This window comes from Zeus faber (genome assembly GCF_960531495.2).
Source record: "Zeus faber genome assembly, chromosome: 17".
In the NCBI taxonomy this organism is placed as follows: Eukaryota; Metazoa; Chordata; class Actinopteri; order Zeiformes; family Zeidae; genus Zeus; species Zeus faber.
In genome coordinates this window covers 8,279,142-8,297,709 of record NC_137204.1, presented here as the reverse complement: position 1 = coordinate 8,297,709, position 18,568 = coordinate 8,279,142, and the positions used below count along the sequence as shown (strand labels likewise).

Here is an 18,568-nt window from a genome sequence, read left to right as displayed (position 1 = left end):
CTTTAATTGGCCACCCTGACCCAGAACAGGCACCTCGCCGCAAGACCTGGGAGGTCAGAGAGAGGCTCCAAAACACACACACACACGCACGCACGCACGCACGCACGCACACACACACACACACACACACACACACACACACACACACACACACGCGCGCACACACAGAGGGGGGGTCAGAAAGAGAGGTATGCATGGAAATAAGAGGACTTGATTACCCAAATACAGTCATTAAAAGGAGGAAATGTTGTTTTTCAGTCTGTCAGGATGATTAATGCGGGCAAGCAAACGGAGTGAAACGCTGTTTAGTCTAAAGCCACAGACCTGCTTCTCTCTCTCTCTCTCTCCCACTAACCTATGGAGGACCCTGCGTGTGTTCTTAAAAAGAAAAAAAAAAAATACACCTCAGCTAGAAAGGAAAACACGTTGCTCTATAAGTCACTGCAGAACGTGGCAGTGTGGTAGAGGAAAGAATAATCTACAATCAAGGCTTTTTTTTTCTTTCTATTGCCTACACTAGGAATCATTCTTTTTCACCTATTTGCATACCTAGTTACCTAATATTACACAAAATGCATGTTTTCAACCTTTTAAATTGATATAATTTTTGACAGTTATAATCTTCTTGCTTTATTCACTCATCACATTTGTTAAGATGTCAATGTATGTCATAGGGGTTCACCATAAGAATCACACATTATAGAAACTGAGAATCCATACGTTTCTGAATTGTGCCAAAATCCAAATGTTCTCCAAACTGGCAAACCTTTTCAACGCCTGCCCCTAAATTCAGCGTTACAGTGATTGACAGTGATTTTCAATAATAAAAAAAGGTGTACTTTCAATCCTTATAAAGCAGCTGTACGTCTGGATGAGGTCATGTTATACAACACATGCCATGTGTTGTACTCTGGTTTTTAGGCAGTGTATACGCCATGGAACATTCTAGTTTTTTTTATGCAACACAACACACACACACACACCTCCGTCTTTGAACAAGACCTGGCATGCAACAGTTTCTCCACATGAAAAGTCACCTGCATCTTCTTCTATTTAAGGATTCGGAAGATGAATGTTCTCGTGATCGGGGGAGTGGGAATATAAACTGTGTATGAACCGAAGGAGCAAAGATTTTGACCAGCGTCGACTTCTCTTCATCGTCCAGTTATGTTTTGAAGGTTTGTGGTATTTTTTCGTGTTTATTGCTCATTTTCTTTTATATTTTTTTTCTTAAATGTTTTGAAAGTATTGACCAGTTTTTATCTTCTAGTTTATTTTTACATTTCTTGCATATTAATTGTATTGTATGTATGTATTTCATGTTTATTGATTATTTTAAAATGTATTTTATTGTTTTGTGTTCATCTTTAAGTTTCCATTTTTTGCTTATTGTTTATGATTTGGTGAATATATATGTCCATTTTCTACTGTCTATTGTTTATTTTTAGGTTTACTGTAATGTCTTTCTTATCTATCTATCTATCTATCTATCTATCTATCTATCTATCTATCTATCTATCTATCTATCTATCTATCTATCTATCTATCTATCTATCTATCTATCTATCTATCTATCTATCTATCTATCTATCTATCTATCTATCTAGTAGAGGAGAAGTGGTCAACATGGATATGGGGGAGGTCTACTTGGCAACAAAAATGACTGACTCTTACACTAAGGGAGATGGACAGATGAGAGCCACAGGCATTAGAGTTGTGTGTGTGTGTATGTGTCAGGGGGGGTCAAGACGTCCCCTATGCCCCCTATGAGTGTGTGGCCCCGGCAGCTGAATGCGTTGGGGGACCACCGTTGGCCCCACTGATCTGCATGTCAGGGGCCATGATTAATGACCTGCAGGCTCCGTATACGTATACCTCCCTTTACCCACCCATCCACGGACCTACCCTACCACCCGCCCACACCACCACACAAACGCCAACTGTCTTTTCTGTATCCGTCTTGGACATAGTTCACATTCTGGATAATATATAGGACGAGAGTAATAAAACATTTCGGTTTTTTTTTAAGTGTGTGTATCGGTTTTCCATTATGTGGTGCGCTGTTGTATGCAAAGTGCGGCGGTGCGGTGTTGGACCAGAATGGGCCCATCCTCCTCCTCCTCCTCCTCCTCCTCCTCCGCCTCCCTCCCTCCATGCACTGCTCTGTTCCCAGCTTGTCAGGCGGCTGTCGGGGAATGATTTATGACCACTAGACTGCGACCTGTCTTCACTGCCAGTTCAGTATTGTTGCAACTGACAGCTAATGAGGCCAGACATGCTTTCAAGCACAGCACTTAACAGGACTCCAATCCCTTTGCTGCTGCAATCTTTTTTTTGTTGCACTCTCTTCAATGCTTTTTTCTTTCAATCTCTCCCTCCGTTTTCCAACCCCACTGTAGCTAAGTATTTGAGTCACCCCAACGGCATAACATCATGAAAAAAATATGACAATAATATCAACAGATATCATCAATTCCCAACATTATTTCTGCCATGACGCACTTAAAATCGCAATGAAATCATCCCACAACACACTTGTATCTAAAACTTCACAAACACGTATAACTGTGCTTATTACGATGGCCTACTGTACTAACAGTTCTCACTTTCTGCGTGAAACTTGAGCTTATTGAGCTGCTGTTCTGGCTGGGAATGACTAATTACAGCCTCGCAATTTTGATCTTGCAACACAAGAGCGCCTTTCCATTATTTATGTAAGACGGAAATTGAAGCATTTTGGCCAGCTCTCACGTTTCACTCGCGGTTGCAAAACACCGTTTGATGGTACTTTAATGGAAGAAATAAAATAAAATAATTTCCCGTTGCTACACATTGGGTACAAGTTGAATCATCCGCATGGATTTGTTGTTTTAAAAAGACACGGTCTTGTCTCTCTGTCGTCTTTCTCTCTCTCTCTCTCTCTCTTATTCTCTCTCTCGCCTCCTCTCTCGTTTTCCTTTCCCCCCGAATGAGAAGAAAGGCAATATAATCACTAACAGAGTCTCTGGCAACTCTCCCACCTTTAACCTTAGTTCCTTGTCAGCCGTGATTAATGGCAGACTAGCTCTCAGGCTCTAGCTGTAGCTTCCATTCCCTGGACACCTAATGAACACTGACAGGGCTTTTACTTCCCCCAATACACAGCGACTCCTGGTTGAAGACGTGACAATAGTGTGTGAAAAGTGAAAAATATTAAAGCATATATAAAAACAAAAAAAAAAAAAAATCGTTCAATGATTTCTGTAGATAAAGTACTCAGATCTGTGTACCGCCTTGTTAAAATGTTTATTTCAATTCTGAAAAGAATCTCACACATAGAGTTAGAGTTCTTGGATTTAAGTGAGAATGTTGAGTGACCCTGAATGACCACTTTCTTGGAAAGTTTCAAACTATGCATTGATCACTGCAATGATACTATAATACAATATTATTAATAACTTAAATGTAAAATTTTTATGTTAAGATAAATGCGAAGATAATGTGGGCTACAGTATATGTTCATAGAATATCCGTCACTGGTTTTACATAGATTAGTTATTTCGAGCATCTTTTTTGACTTGCCCCAATGCTGCTTTTATCATGGGAAACTTCCCCCTTCTTGATCATAGACATTTTAAGGCATCAGAAAAAGAACAAGCAAAAACATCATCCAAAATATACTGTCAAGTAGTGGCCTAATGCTGTCAGATTCAGATTTAACGTCATACATGACTAAACAATGCTGGCTTATTTCTAACAAACCATGTCGCATTAAATATTGATAATAAAAGGAATCAAAATTTAAAATGACAGTTATGGTCATGAAATTTACAACTGATCTGACCAGCTGCAGTCCACGGAAGAGGACCAAAAAGTTTTCATTATCTTGATTGTGGCGTCCCCTGTTGGAAATAACGAAACATTGCAGGCCTTCTCAAAAATGTGGTTCCATCATAAAGATTTAGATTCTCGGATTTAAAGTTTCTCGACAGCGTGGTTGTATGTGATCTTATCATTGTTTTTTCTTTGCGGTTGTCTGTTATCTGTTATGCAAGTCAGCGCAAATGTTGTTTTTATTTTACCAGAAAACAATACACATTCTTATCGAAAACAAATAAATTATAATTTAAAAAGACTAGGGGACAATTATCCAAAATAAAGATGCACAGAGAGAACCATAACGTTAGCCTGGGAACCAGAGGAATCTGCGAGCTCATGTTCAATTTGCTCTGCAGAATACGTCTGGCCCCCCTCCCATTCAAACAGATTTCCACCCGACCTTGCCAGTGTCGAGCCAATCACAACCGTTGACGCACCTTACCAAGACGGCTGACGCTGATGTGGAACAGTCTGTTGAATCCGTATCTAATATCTATTGAATCGATTGAATCCATTAAAATCTTGAAACAACACATAGCCTTCAGTATTTAATACATTGAATATTACCGCGATCTCTCAAGACAGTGCACTCAGAGTAATAATAATAAAAATATATGTATGGACCTTGGACCCTGTGTATTGATACAGCCAGCGATACACAGGGTCCAGTTAATTCCTTTTTGATACGTGTTAAGAAAAAGTTGAAAAAGTTAAGAACATTGTGGACTTGTTTTGTTCTCAAGTTATCATTTGTTAGTTGTGTATCTGTATCTAGTTTCAATATCTCAAGATTCAAGATTCAAGATTCAAGATTTTTATTCGTCACTTACATATACATACTTTCATACATATATGCAGTGAAATGTAATAATGTAAATATGAATGAAATGTAAATATCTTTACTATTGATCGGTTTATTTTTCATTTCTTCATTGTCTAAAACATTTTCAGTGTGGCCAGTAGTGACAGTAAATGAGTGAGTTCTCATATTGTCGAATGTTTTTGTTAGCGTTTCTGGCATCAAAATTTGACTCTGTAATCTTCAATGTCAATAACTTCTGTCTGCAGTCCGGTGGTTTCAAATTTCGGTTGAGTTTGGCAGAATTAATTATAATTATTACAGAAATGACGACAGACAGTTTCAATGTTCTTGTAGTAAGCTACAGAACTACTCGGTGAATCATAATCATGCAGCCCAATTTTGTTCCTTGCATGTGAATCAACAACTGCATACCACAATCCCTACTTGATAACTGCATGTGTATAAATAGTTAATTAACATGCATCATTATTATTTTACAGTGACTTCTTAAATGCTTTATCAATTGGCCTAGCTATATTATACAACACAGAGTCATCGTGATCTACACCAATGCAGCCAGTTAATGGCTCTGCATAGGTTATTTGTAATGTTCTATTAAACGTATTTTGTCTCGTTGGCAATTCTGTTATTGCAATATAATCTCTTCCTGGAACATTATCATTTATTCTACCAGACGATTTCATATCTTGATAAAGATCATTTCCTTTCATTAAAACATCGTCTAGTTCATTTTCTGTCCATTTGCAAACAGTCTGAATCTTGTTTTTAAGAATTGCTGTTAAACTGAAAGCAGAACACTGTATTTTTCTGGAGTCTCCCAACTGTAAATCATCCTGATGAAATTAGCCTCTTAACAGTAACAGATATGGTGAACTTATATCGAAAGTTTTCGAATTTGTGTGTTTTTAAACAGTGATTTTCTTTAGTAATTTCTTTTGTATTATATTGTGACTGACCTTGAGGACTGGATTTTTGGACAATTGCTTTTTTTATTGTCTTAGACTTTCAGCTATTTTTCGGCATTTGGAACAAGAACATTAACAAACTTCGAAATTACTTTGTATAAAAATAATAACAAATACATGTAATTTTATAAACATAATAAATAAACATAATAAATACATGACATAAACATTTATAAACATAATAAATAAATAAAAATAATTTTTCTGTTAATAATCTACAATTTGAAAATTCTGTTTAATATAGAAGAAGAAGAAGAATCTTTAATTATCACACAACACACCACACTACAAGGACCTTCAGGACCTTCTTGCTGTGAGGCAGCAGTACAATGCACCGCGCCAATTTGTCAATACTGAACACATCTTACATGACGTTTCTTCTCAAAAAATCAAATTGCGTTGTGTCTCAATTATGACATATTTACGCAGGTTTAGGTATTTACGGAGGTTTACAATAGTAGTCGAACTAACATAGTTTTAGTGGTGATTTCTTTCATTGGATTACATTTTCAATGAGTTTCGTTTCCATGAAATACAAAAAACGTTGTGGTGCTTCTGTGAGTAATTAACATATAATGGCTTCTATTTTTCGGACACCCCGCTGGATCTTGAATGTATCACTTGCTTGTACATATGAGTGGACTCGACTCAACGTGGTCACAAGTTTTTGTGGACTACCGTTTTTCGTATTTTTCATTCATCCGGCAAAGTAATGGGGATCACAGAGATAAAATATGAATCAAACATATCTACAGACATCTACCATGTAAGAAGGTACATGAGTACACACATATACACCTAGTTTGTAATCTCTAACCACTACAGAGTGACGGGGTCTAAATCGTACACTGGACATGGTGCTAATGTAGATTCTGAAGCAGAACCTGCACGCCATATGTATATGTATGCCACAAATAATCTCTTGAACTTGAACTTGAACTTGAACTCTATAGTATATGGTATGATGATGTAATAAAGCATCTTAATGTTAATCGCATCTCATTCATTTTGTCTACTAGTCGTGGCGCGTCGGTCAAGCACAACCACCTGAATACCTGGAGTCAAATTTGGTCGGTTTTTGACTCATTCCTGCTCCGTTTGAGGGTCGCATTGGATGAAACTTAAACCACTAGATGCTGGCAAATAAACAATTAAAATAATGAAATAAATTAATAAATCAGCAAACAATAATAAATAGATAGATAGATAGATAGATAGATAGATAGATAGATAGATAGATAGATAGACAGATAGATAGATAGATAGATAGATAGATAGATAGATAGATAGACAGATAGATAGATAGATAGATAGATAGATAGATAGATAGATAGATAGATAGATAGATAGATAGATACATAGATAGATAGATAGATAGATAGATACATAGATAGATAGATAGATAGATAGATAGATAGATAGACAGATAGATAGATAGACAGATAGATAGATAGATAGATAGATAGATAGATAGATAGATAGATAGATAGATAGATAGATAGATAGATAGATAGATAGATAGATAGACAGATAGATAGATAGATAGATAGATAGATAGACAGACAGACAGATAGATAGATAGATAGACAGACAGATAGACAGATAGATAGATAGATAGATAGATAGATAGATAGATAGACAGATAGATAGACAGATAGATAGATAGATAGATAGACAGATAGATAGATAGATAGACAGATAGACAGATAGATAGATAGATAGATAGACAGATAGATAGATAGATAGATAGATAGATAGACAGACAGATAGATAGATAGATAGATAGATAGATAGATAGATAGATAGATAGATAGATAGATAGATAGATAGATAGATAGACAGATAGATAGATAGATAGACAGATAGATAGACAGATAGACAGATAGATAGATAGACAGACAGATAGATAGATAGATAGATAGATAGATAGATAGATAGATAGATAGATAGATAGATAGATAGATAGATAGATAGATAGATAGATAGATAGATAGATAGATAGATAGATAGATAGATAGATAGATAGATAGATACATTTATTAATGAATTCATAAACAAACAAATAAATAAACAAATAAGTAAATACATAAATAAGCTAACAAACAAACATATACAAAACGAATAATAATAATAATAATAATAATAATAATAATAATAATAATAATAATAATAATAATAATAATAATAATTAATAAATAATATAAGAGCAATGAGTCAGAGTATAATAATTGAATTAACCTCCATGTTAAATCCCTCTCGGTCTTGAGCCTCCCCCTCTCCCGGCTCCTCCTCCTCCATGGCTCCTGGATACGGCCCGTCCTTCCCAAACTTCCCGTCCGGTCTGCAGCGCCCAACTTTGCCGTCGGTACAAAAACAAACACAGTCTTAGAAAAATGGGAGCGCCTGGTGAGCTTTGATGAAGCCCAGACATGGTACTGGTGACCGAAGCACCGGACCGGGACCGGGCCGTCTCGTCGCTATCCGCGCCGCCGGAGCCGGGTCTCGGGAACCCTGGGAAAGTGACCGGGAAGGACTCCCGGGGGATCCAGTAAGTCTGGAGGCGATCAGAGGGCTCTGGGAAACTTCTGTTTACACACTGGTCCTGGAAACATTAGGGGATGTTGATATTTCCATTAATCATTTGCAGAGCTGTGATGTTAAACGCAAATGTTGTCCCGTCCCCGGTGGAGTGGGTTTATTAAGGTCATATTAGAAATGTGACGCGTGGCACTGTTTGGATCAGCTCTTTAAATGCACCGATCATTCTGCAACTCGCTTCAGGCTGTTTAGGAACCATTTCACTGTGCATGAACTGACAACATGTGATTTGTATGTACCACAGCAGTGATCCAACTTTTCCCATAGGACCCTCCATTCGACACACATTCGGCCACGGACCCCCATTTGATCCGATTGAGGCTTTTAGACCCCTAATCTGGAAAGATTATTATTGTTCTATAAGGTTCAATCCGAACCTCCACACCTATCTATACCATAGGTACTGAGATTACACTGAAATTAGTAAAAAAAAAAAAAAAAAAAAAAAAAAAACGACAAACTGAAACAACTTTGAAATAATTTGGCTGGGTCCCCCTGGAAGGACCTCCTGGGGTTCCCCGGACCCCACGTTGAGAACCACGGCTACAGGCTAGGACAGCTATTTCACTGTGCATGAACAACAAGCGACGGATGATTTGATGGATCCGATCTTCTGTTTGGCTTTATGCGTAAAGGTCAGAGGTGGAGAACGGAGGTGAGGAGAGACACTGCAGGGTTGCCAGGTCACCTGGGAGAGTCCAGCCCGCGATCTACACGGAGCCCGACTTCCCAAAGAACAGGAAGAAGCCGCACCACGTGAGGTGAGGCTCTGGCTGCGAATGCGCCATGTTGTACCTCATCCAGGCTTTGGAACCCCGTGGTGCACTTTTACTTCAGTTGAATTTAATCCCTATTCCTGCATCGACTTGTCAAGTTATTACCATCATTCACCGTACAGTCTCAAAGGGCTTCACGTTTCACATAAAAAATGAACAGCATTCCCGATAGCCTTAAATGCATACTCTGGTTTTTGGGGGAAATTCCAATACCGATTTCATCCCCGTGTGTCTAGTACCTAGATGGCGACTGGCTGCATGTAACCATCTCAGTGCAATGCAGGGCTGCAGAGGGGATCAACTAGCCTTACTCCTGTCAGGTTCTGGAAATACTCCTTCCAGCTCCTTCCAAAGTCATTTAAGAAAATTATTAAAAACAAATTTAAAATAAAATAAAATAATGCATCTTAGCTGGTTTGAATGTAGCTATATTGGGACCTATATTGATGCGTACTTCAAGTGAGGGATGGGTTGCCAAGTATGAACTCCAACCCTTCACACAGAAATGTTTCAGTCAAGAAAGCTCAGATGAACGAAACTGCTCTGTGTCAAAAACAGTTGAGAATGTGCTGCATTTAAAAAGAAGCAAGATGTATTACTGAAATTTCTCTGCGTTTGAAATGCTGGAGGGTGTCATTTCCCTAATTTCACAGGAGCTAGGCTAGTTGAACCCCTCTGCAGCCTTGCATTGAGCTAGTACAGTTAGCATTATTCCGTCACAATCTCTGTAGTGGTCACACAGGGATCAAATTGGTATTGACCTTCTCGTCTGAATCTGGGTAAAAAAAGACAGTATCCCTTTAAGCTCCAAAAACACACCGTTCGCTCGCTTCTTTTTCAGTTTGAGATCGCTCTGATTGGGCTTTGCCAAAAAAAACAAAAAAAAACAAAAGCACAGCCTAAACAGGGCCACTCGCCTTCTCACAGCAGATGCCCCGTGGCAAGGCACCGGTTCGCGGCCTGGTGGTTGGCAACCCCTGAGGTAGCGGTTTCAAGCACATTTTCTGCTCGGAAGTCGGCCTCTGATCCGTATGTCGTTGTTCTGAAGAAGCCATATTGTCATTTTGTGTTCACTTCACCATATCCATGTTTTCAAATGATGATGGTTTCCACCAGATCTAAGCCTGCAGAGCCGTTCCCACCGGTGCTGACTCAAAGCGACTATGAGAGGAAGCTGGGGAGGAAGAAATCCCAGTCCAGCCAAGTAGGGAGCCGTGCACATGACACAAAGCTGAGCAAAAACTTAGAAAAACAGATGTTTGTTACAATGGATTTTGACCACAAAATGTTTATTGTGCCCCCCTTTTTGAAGATATCAAAGACGAATGCCCAGTATCACAAGATATTCAAAGAAATAAGCAAAGATGAGCTACTCAAACAAAGTAGGCATCACGTTTGCTTCCACTTGAACAGAGGAATTTTTGACATTATTTGTTTTGTCTCAGTAATCTTATTTATACATGTTTTTCCACAGGTTACACGTGTGCTCTGCAGAAAGACATCTTGTATCAGGGTAAAATGTTTGTCTCGGACAACTGGATCTGTTTTCATTCTAAGGTCTTTGGGAGAGACACAAAGGTATCTCATGGCATCCCAGGAAAGTGAAATAAGCACATTTTACAGATTTCTTCATCTGAACGATTTTCCTACTCTTCAGATCGCAATTCCAGTGCTCTCGGTGACACTCATCAAAAAGACCAAAACTGCTATTTTGGTCCCAAATGCACTTGTTATCACAACTACAAATGAGAGGGTGAGTTGGTAGAACTGTCATATTGTGATTTTTGTTGTTGTTATTATAAATAACTCTAAAAATAAAAACTCTAAATTCCTGTTTTGCAGCACGTATTTGTGTCCTTCCTTTCCCGGGACAACACCTTCAAACTCCTGAAATCGATCTGCGTCCATTTGGACGTAAGTAATGTCTTTTTTAATGTATTATTTAGTTAGATGTAGTTATACCTACATGATTTGAAGTTATTCTTTAAAAATAGAAACTACAGTCGGATTGGAGGCAGATTTTGGTCAAAGAATGTGTATTTAATTGATGACAATTGTGTGTCAATGATCATCGAGTGTTTTCATTATTTAAAGGTGCATTATGTAGAATTTAGTGGTATCTTGCCGTGAGGTTGCAGATCGCAACCAGCTGAATATCCCTCCCCATGGTGGTGCAACATGGTGGCCGCTGTGGAAGAAACGGTGGCCGCATAACTCGCGAAAAACGCGAAAGTTACTCCCTGGAGCCAGTGTTTGGTTTGTCCGTTCTGGGCTACTGTAGAAGACACATGGCGATGCAACAGGGCTGCCTCTGTGAAGCGTACCCGCTCCCTTTGTACGAAAAACAGCTCATTCTAAAGTAATGCCAACACAACGGTTCTAATTTTCATGGGATTATACACTAATTAAAACATACTTGTGAATATTATATTCCATTTCTGAGTCTGTTCCGTAAAATTCTACACACTGCACCTTTAAAACGTACGTACATGACGTCACTTAATTAAAAAATCATTATTAACAAGTTAAAATAAGGAATTAATTAAGTGAAACGTTTTGTAGCCTAAAATAAATTGGTAAAACTATTTTTGAGAATTTGTTTTTCAGTATATATTGCATTTTAATATCATTTATATAAATGAAGTATTTCCCAAGTTCAGAGCACAGGATATGACATTTGCATGAAGCTGGCATTGTGGGATTTGTGCAATATTTATATTATATACTCAACTATATATTATATACTAAATCTATATCAACATATATATTTCTGATGTTTTCCCCAAACCGCAGCAAGTGGACAACACTGGGAGCAGCCCCATCCCATCCTCCTGTGAAAACAGCTTCAGGGTGGACAGTCCGGCCTCGCTTCCTCTGGTCAGTCTCACAACTTTCATGTGTTTATTGAACCATTCTGTTGAAAATCTCCATTGTGTTGTTGTGTAGAATTCCTCAGATCTCACTTCATGCCATTTCCTAATATTGTGTTCCCCCCCCAAACACACACACACACACACACACACACACACAAACACACAAACACACACACACACAGGACTTCTGTCAAGACTTTTCGGACCTGGACAGTGTGGTGCACCAGAGGAGGCAGGACATGCTGGAGAGCAGCAGCTCCGGCTCCCAGACCCCCGACTATGAGAAAATGGCCGGTGTGTGTGTGTGTGTGTGTGTGTGTGTGTGTGTGTGTGTGTGTGTGTGTGTGTGTGTGTGTGTGTGTGTGTGTGTGTGTGTGTGTGTGTGTGTGTGTGTGTGTGTGTGTGTGTGTGAGATCCATTCCTCTGTGCAACGAAGCACCAGACTCATATAATATATAATAATTTATACAAAAGCATCTAAGAAATATTAAGAAATATTGTATATACAGAATATACAAAATTTGCACTCTACACCGAATAGAGATAAAAAAACAAGACAATGGCAGGCACTAAGTGGCAGTAAAGATGCAATTGACTGGGTATACATACAGTACAAATATGAATCATGTTGGATATATCTGTACATGATGAATAAAAATAATAATTAAAATGTGTACAACAAAATGTAGAGTTAATACCGGATGGGTTTGACAAACCTTTTACAGTGTTATTACAGAATATTGTAGCGTCTCGAGTAGAAGAATCAGAATGAGAATAATATATTCTGTCAAATAATTTTTTTATCTACGATTTTAGCATGGTGAGGATCGGTGCGTTTCTCTACAGACAATTGGCATAAAAACAGTCTAAAAAGAAACAAAAATAAATACAATAAAATAAAAAATAAATTATTATATAAATACTAAAAATGTAATAACATTTAAAATGGAAAAATATACACAAATAGCTCCCAAAAAATACAGAACAGAAACAGCCAAATATATAAAATTATAAAATTATAAGATTCTATACACAGGATACATTATTGGTATAGATAGGTGTATAAATTATAAATGATTACAATGTTCTGACTGAAGATTTTACGTGGTGTTATAGTGTAGCAAGTGTAACACGTATAACAAGTCTTATTTGAAGTGTTATATCTAGTGTCATTTCTAGTGTTATATCTAGTGTAATTTATATCGTTATATCTAGTGTCATTTCTAGTGTTATATCTAGTGTAATTTATATCGTTATATCTAGTGTCATTTCTAGTGTTATATCTAGTGTAATTTATATCGTTATATCTAGTGTTATTTCTAGTGTTATATCTATTGTAATTTATATCGTTATATCTAGTGTTATTTCTAGTGTTATATCTAGTGTTATATCTAGTGTCATTTCTAGTGTTATATCTAATGTTATATCTAGTGTTATATCTAGTGTCATTTCTAGTGTTATATCTAGTGTTATTTCTAGTGTTACATCTAGTGTCATTTCTATCGTTATATCTAGTGTTATTTCTACTGTATATCTAGTGTCATTTCTGTTGTTATTTCCAGTGTTATATCTAGTGTCATTTCTGTTGTTATTTCTAGTGTTATATCTAGTGTTATTTCTTGGTGAAACTGAATTCACAATTATAAGTGTCGTAATTTATATATCATCGGAAATGTCAGTACCTTTTAAGTGCTTTGGCTCTCACAAAATTGAAATAACACACTGTTTCAGTAATATTTATAAGTAAATGTATAGATATACTGTATGTGATACTACTACCACTATGGTATGAAGTTGTCCCTTGTTTATTTGAGCAGGTTTCAACGGCCTGCCGGGGACATTCCTGAGCGCGGTGACGAACGGAGAGGTCTCGGTCCACGCAGACATTCACCTCCAGACCTCCGCGCAGAAGCACGGAGCAACCCTTCAAAACGGTAACGCCGCGAGGAATCCGTACGAGGCGTGTGCTTTGTTTTACATTTGCAGGCATTGGATTGAGGCTTTAAATCAGTGTTTCCCAACGTTTTTTTCTGGCAAGGCAAACTTTCTATAATGACAGGCACGCCACTATCCTGTTAAACCACTACAAATGTCTCAAAATGTCACAAACACACAGAACTGTGCTTATGAAGGCCTGCTAATAGTAAGTGGTGCACGACCAGGGTTTCCACCAGAAAAGTTGTCAGGCGTGGTGGAAAGTATGGGCCCGCCAGGGGTGGTGATGCTGAGAGTGGTCCCTGTTACTTTCTTTTTTTTGTTTCGTTCAATAAGGAAATTGAGATGGAAATCCAATTATTTAGATTTTCTATGAACTAAACCCTTTTTCTCCTATTACTTTTCACATACTTTTCACATGTTAACATATAACTGAGAGTTTGTATGAACCGGAGATTATCGGTAGTGAAAACATTTGCGACCCGTCTCTTTTATCTGATAGCCTAAGCGACCATAATGTAAAACATTGATGAGTGCCACCGGTGTTTGACTCGGGTCGCAGGGGACAGGAAAAGCGGTGGTGTGTCTTTTTAAATTCATGATCTGAGCACTCTGCTTTTATTTCATGTGTCAAAGCACTTTGTAAACTGTAAATTATTATTATTATTATTATTATTATTATTATTATTATTATTATTAGACCGTGCAGTTTGTATCTCGCAACACAACATCTATAGTTTCCCGTTTATTTACGGGCTTGAAGTGGAATTTGGACACCAACACTGTGATATGGCGGGAACAGTATCCAGTCTATAGTTGGACGGCACTTGTGATTGACTTGGTTTCACTGGAAGGGACGGCCAAACCGACCCAGGGGCCATCGAACAGGACCAGACACCGGCCCACCTCGCTGCACCCCTCACTCCTCATCTATTTGTTCTTGTGAGTAAAAGCTTTTTTCTTTTGTCGCTGGAGATGCGTAGCGAGTTGATGCCCCGCCCCCCCGGAAACTATTTTATTTTTTGGGTTGTGCTCCTCCGCAGGGTGAGCGTTCTGGTCCTGTCCTCATGTTTCATGGCTTTTAAGATCGTCGCCCTGGAGCAGCGGCTGAACTCCTGGGTCTCCACCGAGGAAAAGGTGTGTCACAGGTACGAGAGACACTTTAATTTGTTAATTATAATGAATGAGGGCCACATAATCACATAGTGGAAATTAAAAAAATATATATATTTAAATGTGTTATCCAAAAGTGTCCTTAGTATATTTATTCTACACTAAAGGTGTGTTAAATTGAAGCCCTTAAGTCATACTTAGTGCGTTAGACGTTGTACAGTATTTAAAGTGAGAATCCCAAAGATTTCCCTTCTTCCTGTTTTTGGCGACACCTATGGCCAAAAGTGGTTTGTGGTGAATTTACGGCGGGAAAGTGTGAAAGTCGCCGCCAACGCCCTGAATACTTCTGAATACTGTGAATACTGCAATTGCACCAAACAGCATGGGTTTTTTTTTAACCAATATTCCAAAGTGCAGCTTAAAGTAAGGTGAATATTTCAATGTTTATTATGTTTGTTTATGGCAAGTACATTGCCACACATGAGGAATCTGCCGTGAAAAATAAAAGCCATAAAACCTACGAAACAGTATAGAAAATTAAAATATAAAATAGCCAAATATATAAAAATATACTGAATATACAAAGTTTGATTCTAATATGACTAGTGTGCTGAAATAGTTCTTTAAATTAGTACAGAAAGTAAACAAAAAGTACCAAAAAATACACTTCAAGTATAGAATATCCACATTTCCACATGATTCGGGTTATGACCTTCTCAAGTGATGATGTCGACACATTCCTCAGCCGTGTTTATAAAACCAACAAGGTGACTTTTGTGTTTACTTGCTGGAGGTTAACGCCCAGCAGGGAACACTGTCCCCGCTAACAAGGTGTGACCGTCCTTCCAGTGACATGTTCGAGGGCGGAGCCCGAGCCGACTCTAACGCCGACATCTACAGAGAGCTGTCTACCAACCTGCATAAACTAGAAAAGGTTTGAAACAGACTATTCATGTAACATGTCATGGCTGTGTTTTTTTTTTTTCAATTTTGCATAAAACAGTGGTTTAGAATTAACATATATATTTTTGTTTAATCATATGGAGTTTTGCCGCTTGCCAATTTGCCAATATTAGGCTCACTAGTTAGCATTGTGCTACTAGTTAGCATAGTGCTTATAGTCAGCATAGTGCTACTCCATGTCAATATGTCGATAGATGTGTACATATTTGTTATTTCTTATCTCATTTGAATTAGCATCTCTTTTCCAATGTCCCTCCAGGAATTAATAAAGTGTGATCTTTCTTCCTATTCTCATCGAACTAGATACAGAAAAACCTCCGGAAGCTTCTTCAAGAGACATGACACCAGCAACTTTATTTGGGGCGTGAAAGTCCCCTGAAGATTTGCATATGAGCTATGGCCAAGTAACGGACTCTCGTCCGGGTTTTTTCTTCTTGTTGTTTTCGCGTATTAAGGGCGTCTCTAGGTTTTCTTCTCAGGATTTGATTTTATGGCTTTGTAAATAAGACAATGTGTTAGATCATTTCAAGTAGTGACAAAATGTAGTATTCCCAGGGAGTAGTCGGTCCCAATGACAATTTAAATGTTTGATAAACGTTAAAAAGTGGGTTCATTCTGGATGTGTGTTATTTGTTTGACGTAAATGTCAAATGCATTTTATTTATAACGCACAAACTTGTGTATCTATCTGCCAGATTCAGGAACAATGTTCTAGTTGTGTTTTCTTTCTTATTACAAACTGTATATAAACATTTGGGATGTTTTAAGTGTGTAAATGAGTTCATTAATAGAATGAACAGACTCTACAGTTACTTGTATGCACATCTTTAATCATAGTGATAAAAAACAACAGTAAAAAAACAAAACATTTGCAATAGGTAATTGCCAATTGCATATTTAATTCACCCTGTCATAATGGTGCAATATGTGCAATTTTGTGTTTGTGTACTAATCAGCCACAGCCTTAAAACCACCACTAATATTATGTAGCTTCCCCTTCTACCGCCAAAACAGCTCTGACCCGTCGAGGCATGGACTCCACAAGACCTCTGAAGGTGTCCTGTGGTATCTGGCACCAAGACGTTAGCAGCAGATCCTTTAAGTCATGGAAGTTGTGAGCTGGGGCCCCCATGGATCGGGGCTTGTTGTTCCAGTACATCCCACAGATGCTCGATCGGATCGGAAAGCGATGCACTGTGTGTTCTGACACCTTTCTATCATAGTCAGCATTTAACTTTTTCAGCAATTTGTGCTTCAGTAGCTCTTCTGTGGGATGGGACCAGATGGGCTCGACTTTGCTCACCACGTGCGTCAATGAGCCCATTATCCGTCGCTGGTTCACCGGTTGTCCTTCCTTGGCCACTCTTGGTAGGTACTAACCACTGCATACTGTGAACACCCCACACGACCTGCTGTTTTGGAGATGCTCTGACCCAGTCGTGTAGCCATCACAATTTGGCCCTTGTCAAAATCACTCAGATCCTTACGCTTGCCCATTTTCCTGCTTCCAACACATCAACTTCAAGAACTGGCTATTCCCTTGCTTAGAATATAGTTTATTTCTTGTAGTAAGTTCTAAGTAGAGATGGTGAGTTATATGTTGCAGCATGTTCTGCCCATCGATTCTTTGCTGCCTTGGAATTTCGGCTTCTTTGAGGCATCTGGGAGGGAACCCAAAAAAAATGAAAACATTTTAAAACACATACACAATAAAAACATGTTCCTTGTATTATGTAATTTCTTATGATTATTGTTACAAGTAATTATAATTCAGGAAATTTGTATACATGGACATCTGTTGAATGTCTATAAATTCTGACAGTGATGTTATTGGGTTTTTATTTTGTAGAACTTACTCTGGTGTGTATCAGTTTTCCTCAGAAGCCTATATATATATATGACGTTTAATACGCTGCGCTTTGTTTAATCCAATTGTCTTCTGGTAAAACTTCCTTTCATTTTTTCAAACATAATAAAGGCTACTAGTAATAAAAGAATACCTGTCACTTTGTAACTTTGTATGGTTAAGAGCTTGTATATCTTATATTCTTTTAGTTACTGTAAAGTCCAATCGTGACTATATCTGGTCAGGTTTAGATTATTGACTCACTTGATCTGTGTACTCCTTCAACTTGTGCTAGTGCTCTGTGTGGCGGCGTCGTGGTGAGGTTGCGATTGTTAATCACAAACTCCATCCACAATACTGAACCAATCTGGATGAAACTTGAACGATGCCATGTTGGAACTGCCCCAAATACAAATGTTATTCAAATTGTCTGTGGGTTTGTCAGATCCATAACATCCATAAGGTTCTGACGTCAGACCCTTCTACACGTCCCGCCATCTTGGTGAGGACACGATTGTTGAGCAATCACAAGACTGCAATGCTATCATGTGACCTGTGTGCACTGTCATTTGCACTGTCATTTCCGCGTGCATTGCGGCAATGATAGAAAATATCCCTTTTTTCTAGATCTGGATTAAACTTAGATGCCGGCATTTTTTTTCATCTTGTCTGTGCAATGATGATGCAGTGACGATTCTCTGTGACCAATCAATAGTCTGCAGTGTCTTGACGTGACCTTTTGGTATCGCCGACAGAGGTGGCAAAAACAGTTTTTTTACTATTTCTTTCTACAAATTTTGTCCAATGTGGATCAAACT

The 18,568-nt window shown here is 38.2% G+C and overlaps 1 protein-coding gene across 1 annotated transcript; it reads left to right on the top strand.

Moving 5' to 3' along the window:
* Positions 1–7,911: 7,911 nt before the first annotated feature.
* Positions 7,912–17,892, top strand: LOC307243252 (GRAM domain-containing protein 2B-like). The gene is made up of 14 exons (XM_080017960.1): positions 7,912–8,194; positions 8,880–9,005; positions 10,137–10,224; positions 10,333–10,402; positions 10,495–10,598; positions 10,678–10,773; positions 10,863–10,934; positions 11,814–11,897; positions 12,076–12,187; positions 13,711–13,827; positions 14,683–14,770; positions 14,872–14,976; positions 15,791–15,875; positions 16,208–17,892. Exons 1-14 carry the CDS (start codon positions 8,076–8,078, stop codon positions 16,244–16,246), a joined length of 1,305 nt encoding a protein of 434 aa, XP_079874086.1. The 5' UTR covers positions 7,912–8,075; the 3' UTR covers positions 16,247–17,892.
* Positions 17,893–18,568: the final 676 nt, after the last annotated feature.

Bases quoted from the DNA above. Each gene is read 5' to 3' on its own strand.
- LOC307243252 (XM_080017960.1), top strand. From the start codon at position 8,076: ATGGTACTGGTGACCGAAGCACCGGACCGGGACCGGGCCGTCTCGTCG. The intron at 10,225-10,332 runs GTAGGGAGCCGT...CCCTTTTTGAAG, and splicing joins AGAAATCCCAGTCCAGCCAA to ATATCAAAGACGAATGCCCA. The intron at 15,876-16,207 runs GTTTGAAACAGA...TCATCGAACTAG, and splicing joins ACCTGCATAAACTAGAAAAG to ATACAGAAAAACCTCCGGAA.